The sequence below is a fragment of the Balearica regulorum genome, chromosome 9, assembly GCF_011004875.1.
Source record: "Balearica regulorum gibbericeps isolate bBalReg1 chromosome 9, bBalReg1.pri, whole genome shotgun sequence".
Classification (NCBI taxonomy): Eukaryota; Metazoa; Chordata; class Aves; order Gruiformes; family Gruidae; genus Balearica; species Balearica regulorum.
In genome coordinates this window covers 12,312,242-12,318,334 of record NC_046192.1, presented here as the reverse complement: position 1 = coordinate 12,318,334, position 6,093 = coordinate 12,312,242, and the positions used below count along the sequence as shown (strand labels likewise).

The following is a 6,093-nucleotide window of genomic DNA, read 5'->3' as shown; positions in this document are numbered from 1 at the left end:
AAATATGGCTTGTTATTGATACATCATATATATATATATATGATACACATACATGTGATGCATCTCTGCAGAGGCCCTTTTTAAAAAACAAAACCATTACTCTGGTGTCACAAATATTCCCTGCAATTCATAAAATGGAGAAATACGAAGCCAAGATTTACTTATAAAACTTATCATAGTAGGTACCAGACTGTTCAACTGTTCTTACAGTAAAATGTCACATAGGAAAGAAAACCCATCCACTGGATTCAGAAGGTGCTTTTATCTGGATAGTCAAACTAGTGAAAACAGGAACAGAGCTACCACTTTACTGAAAGATCTAAGCACCATAGTGTGTCTGAAATACACAGTACTTCCAAACAAACTATGAATTCCTTTAGAGATCTCTGTCACCAGTGGGGCAAGAAAACGACATCTTAATTTTCTGTTCAGATTTTATTTGAAATCTAATTCAAATTGTCAAAGCTACAAAAAGGGGGAACATTTGAGTTATTTCTGCTATGTCACAACATTCTAAAACAAAATATCACTACTGCCAGCAGATCAGTTACACACATTTCTGATGAAACTTCTAAACACAAAAATGTTTCTTTTGGGAAATAGTCACAATGAAGATATTTTGTACAATATAAAACAATGACAGGTCTACAGATGCCGATACTCATGAGTATACACGTGCATTCACAAAAAAAAATAATCAGGAATGCTTTTTTGTTTTTTAACAGACTGTTCAGGCACAAAAACAAAACCGCATTTCCAGTAAGTGACAGCATCATAAAAAATATTAACATTGTCAGTGTTTGCTTTTCTTTGACTTCTTGTGAGATCTGTGAGGAGAACGGGACTGAGACCTGGATTTTTTCCCTGACTTTTTAGGGGATCTGGATCGTGATCTTCTTGATCTTTTGGGTGTCCTGGAACCAGATGGTGACCTGCAATACAAATTGAGTTTTATGTCAAATACTAATTGATAATACCAACTTTTTCTGCAGTTATTTGGCATTCATTTATTAAGCTAAACAAGGTAGAAAGTATTTTTCTCTAGTAAAGGGAAGTAACAAAGTGATATCTTGCTTTTGAGAAAAAGGCAATTTTTGCATTATAAAGTTTTTAATATATTTTGGGCTCAACTTCAGTGCTTAGAACCCATAAGAAAAACACCACCAACTCATGTCCTTCTTAAACTAACATAAGGAATTCATAACCTTCCACATATGCCTCAACCACCTTGGCTCTTGTATTAATAGCAGCCTATATCCATACAGAAGAGAACAAAAATGAAAAATTATGTTGAATTGTGTTATGCTGAAAATACTTGTTTCTCAAACATCTTCAGCTTGTGATGTAATCCCACAGAAGAAGAATGGACACTTAATAAAACTTATTGTCATCTAACCCACACCTAATACATTAGTCTGATACAATCTAAATTGAATGACCATATTAACACTAAAAAAACCCCTCATACTTTTCTACTTCTATTTGAATTCCTAACTTAGAGCACAAGAATCTGATTACTGTAAATATGTACTATAATTTTCTTGACAGCAAAGGAATTTTCCTCAACATGTCTGAGGAATCTTATATCAATAAGATATTTCACGCCTCTAGAAGTGAAAGCTGAACTTTCGAGTTTTGAGCTACAAAAGCATCACTACAATAATAAAAATCTCACCTCAAACTTAGCATTAATTAGAAACAAATATTTGTGTCAGTCTGAAGATTAGGAAATACCTACTTTGGAAACAAAAACCCATATGCAGTATCTAATCTAGTCTCTTTTTCATTAAAAAACCCAAAAAAGCCTCAAAAACCATGGGAGAGGAGCTTCATGTAAGCAAACATCAGTGAAAGATTGCATGCTCACTATAATTCTAGAAGTTCTATGGGCTACAGATTTGTCCTTTGAAAATAAAAAGCTAATAGAGCAGCAAGGTGCTCTGGTTTAAAGCAATATTTCTCAAAACTATCACTAAACAGGTAAATGAGAACATAGAAGTGAAGAGTCTTGAACTCTCAAGGCAGGAGGCTGTATACATTTCAGACACCAAGTGTCCAAAAATATTAACCAGGAACATTATGAGAGAAAACACTTGTGTATGACGTGCTCTGCAAAAAAACCACGCAAACAAAAAACCCCAACCAAAACACACCTATGTACATAACTTTCCTGCAACCTGAGACAGAGAAGATACCAGCTTACCTTTTGGCTTTTTTGCTGACATCTCTGGGAGAATCTTTGTGTGATGATCGAGAACGTGAACTCTCTTTGTGGGACCGTTCAGAGCGCTCTGAGCGTTCTGATTTTGGTGATGGAGATTTTGCTCGTCTACTGCCACTGCTGCGAGATGGGCTAGGTGAAGTACTGTGTCGTCTTTTCCTTTGTAAAGAAAGCAAATACAGTTACGTATGTTCACTCACGGAGACACACAGAGAAGTGAAAATGTACATTAAGAAAATTGATTCCTTTCTGTAGATATTTTCTTTTGCCAATGCAACATTAGATCCTTTTAAGTACTTAAATAGTAGTAGGCTTTTTATTACTTTTAAAAAAAACACAACCCAAGTTCAACATGTGCACCAGATTTTCTCTGGGTAAAACAAAATTAAGGCCTGTGACTCATCTTTGTTTATTGCAGTGTAAAAACATTCTGTCATAGTTTCCTGAAAAGCAAGGCATTTTACCGTATCTACGCTTAATACCATGGAAGAGTTTGGCTTTACAAGTATTAGAAGATCAGAGTGTACAATCAACTACCATAAAACTAGCTGTTTTGAAGAATTTTCACTATGAGATGAATAACATTTAAACCACCACAAATAATTTGTGGTATGGCTTCAGTACAGTTTTCTAACTAATACACTGCTAAAAGAGAGTCAAATATACCCTGCTTTCAACTGGTCAGCCACTATTTTACCAAGTTTCCTCAGGACCTAATGGAGCCAAAAGGGGATTCTGTTCAAAATGGTACGTCACTTGGGGCAGGATAAAAATGACAATTCCTTTAAAATTTTGAACCATGTTTTAATATCCAAAGTGCATTTTTTTTGTTACTAGGTGGCTGGGTTTTGGTTTGGGTGGTTTTGTGTTTTTCTGTTAAAATAAGATGCATGATACAATGTAATTTCAAGGCTGCCATTGCATACAAAGATACTAACTGTGAGGTTTTTTCCTCCCATCCACTTTACTCCAAGGAAAGCCATACCTCTCTTTTCTTGTTGGTGTACATTCCTCCTTTTCCTTCTTATCTTTGGACCTGGAATCAGATTTCTCCTTGTCCTTTTTGTCTCTGTCCCGTTCTCTTTCCAACTCTTTTTCTTTTTCCTAAATTATTAGAAGCATTCATGATTTCAGATGAGGCATGACTAATTGTTAAAGACAATAAAGCTAATCACGAACAGCGTAAAAGCACTGAGCACTGAAGGAACACAGCCCATAATCTGGGAAGGAACTAATGGTCACACCATACCGGCTCTCCAGATCTTCACTACTGCTTTACACACAGCAGAAATACTTATTGTAACACAAACACTGACAAAAACATGAAAAGATGTCACCCTTGTGAAAAACTCTGAGTATCTAATCGGAAATGAACAGTCTTCGATTTTACAAGTTTCAGGGAAGCATTACAGCTGCAATAGATTTTCTAAACTAAATTAAACATTAAAGAATACAAGGAACCTCTACTTAAAACATACACATTCATCTTCATTAATCCAGACTGAAAACTGAGATAATCTCATAACTATAAGACAGTTAAAGACAAAACAAAAATACAAACAAGATTCTGCAATAATGTCTACTCTGTAAAAAAACCAAAAACAAACAAACAGAAATATGGTCCATTTCTATGTACCAACAGGACCATTTTGAAAGAAAATATATACCCTGAGCACACCTCATTTATCTGTCAAATAATTAGAATGTTAATTATACAAAAATAAACCTAAACCATCAGCAAGTCTGAACATAGAGATCAAGAGATGTGCTTCTTTCAGTACTAGCATTAAAAAAAAATTCATTCCATGGTAAAAAGTAAACAGATATTCCCTGCACACCCCAGAGAGACAACAAAGAAGGGGTGATTTAGCTAAATGAAAGGGGCAGAGGGGAGGGGAGGGAGGAAAGAAAGGAAAAAAAAAAAAAGAGGGAGGGAAGAGAACACCACAAGTGCAGGAAATACCAGGACAGCTATACTAATCTAGTCTGACATTTTCTTTACATGGAAGACTTACCAGTAAATTTTAAAGTGCCCCTTATCATTATACCTACTATTACAAACTACTGTTAGATTCCACTAAAATTAATAGGCTCTTAAGATGTGCCTAACTTATTTGATAGGATAACTAATTATTTTAGCTTGATGAATAGGAATAATCAGTATTTTAAATAGCTGTAAGATCCTATTCTCTTAACAATGTACAATACTAGTAGGAAATTTACTCTTGGAAAGCTTATTCTACAATTAGACAAAAAACAATGACTAACCACCAAGTTCATGGGAAATGCAATCAGAACCAGTACTACATTATTATATACAAACTAACTTTATTATGGCATTAAAGTAAAATATAAAGTTATTCTCTTAACAACAGGGTTATTATTGTTTTAAATACCACCTGTTATAATTATCATTAAATATTACTTAACTAAATGTTACCTTCATCATTGAAAATGAGATAATTATTTAAAAAAATCAAACATTGCAAGCTAGCTAAACTAATTCAACACAAGACATTTAAAGTTAGCAGGATTACTATTTCTGGGTTTTTTTAAGCTATGTCTCACTAAACAGTCTATGCTTACTGTAGAAATCACTTCTTTCTCCAATGACAGAAAACACTGAGGAGTTGGGAAGTTTTAGCATACAGCTGCATTTAAAATGAAAGTTACTTATAAAAAATAAAGTCTTAACTGCCAACATCAACCTCCAAATGTGTAGAACTCCTTCAGGGATCAGCTTTCTTCATTTTTTACAAGTCTCTTTCTTCAAGGTACTATGTAAAATGACTTTAGTGAATTAGTCAGATATCGAGCACTAAATAATGCAAGAACAAGTGACAGACAACACCTGGTGAAAATTGCCTATTTGTATTTAGTTTCCAAGAAACTGCATGGGTACTTAATTGCATCATTGATCTGTCAGGCTGTGAACCCATAATAGAGAAGGAACTGCCACTGACTCTCTCTCACTAAAGGCATTGTCCAAACAAGTTACGTGTTCTTTCATTATGTTTCAAAGATACAAGATCACATGACATCATGTATATGATGCTAATTTTTAAACCTGCTCTGACTTCCTAGTCCAGAGAAGACTACTAGAAATGGTAATGGTACAGAATTATTCACTTCTGGGTGACAGTATGAGCTGGAATTATCCAGGAAATCTTAGACACTGGAGAATCAGAAGCACACATGCTGCTTAATACTATTCTTTCTCTTCCTTTGGAAGCCTTTAGCACAACGGATCAATTACTAAAAGCAAAATGAAAAGTCTGATGAACATCTTGAATTGACAGCTCTCCCTTTCCTTTCCCATACCTAACAGTTTGCTGTATGTAGCAGATCCAGAAGCAACCTCTTTAAGGTTTCAAAATATTCTAATGATACCCATCTGTACAGTGTGAAATACTACATTATTTTGATTTAAAAGAGAGATTATATCTGCTCTGCAGAAAGCACTTCAACTTAGACATGCAGTTTGACATTACAGCAGAATTTTAACGAGAACCATGTGCTGTTATACTTAATGCCACCTTACATTTGATAAACTCAATAAAAGCCTATCACAGAATCAGAGCCAAACATAAAGAACATTTCTTACCCTCTGGAGCAGCTTGTCTCTATAGTGTTCAACCTGTTCCTGAAAACTCTGGCCTGGTTTCTTGGGTCTTTTCCCAGACTCTAACTCATCCTGAAACTTCATCACCTTAAGCTGTGAAAATAATACTGACCATTAGGTTATTGGGCTTATTATTATCCAGTTAGGCAGGTGGCTGAAAATGAAATTTCCGTGATTTATAATCTGTGTTCTTCATTCCTTCTATACAAGTTTGTGCACAAAAAGATACTAACTTTATTTAAAATGGACC

The 6,093-nt window shown here is 34.7% G+C and overlaps 1 protein-coding gene across 10 annotated transcripts in view; it reads right to left on the bottom strand.

Annotated features, from left to right (window-relative positions):
- Nucleotides 1-416: 416 nt before the first annotated feature.
- The window catches only part of U2SURP (U2 snRNP associated SURP domain containing), a 48,461-nt gene continuing 42,784 nt past the window's right edge, over nucleotides 417-6,093 (bottom strand). For 8 of the 10 annotated variants that reach the window (XM_075761136.1, XM_075761137.1, XM_075761138.1 and 5 more), the window contains 4 exons: nucleotides 5,826-5,936; nucleotides 3,207-3,325; nucleotides 2,204-2,380; nucleotides 417-932 (listed from right to left, as the gene is read on the bottom strand). In XM_075761136.1, the coding sequence (XP_075617251.1) occupies nucleotides 794-932; nucleotides 2,204-2,380; nucleotides 3,207-3,325; nucleotides 5,826-5,936 (546 nt within the window). In that variant the 3' untranslated portion in view covers nucleotides 417-793. The remainder of the gene's footprint in view (nucleotides 933-2,203; nucleotides 2,381-3,206; nucleotides 3,326-5,825; nucleotides 5,937-6,093) is intronic. The other 2 variants (XM_075761144.1, XM_075761145.1) reach the window with 1 other exon arrangement.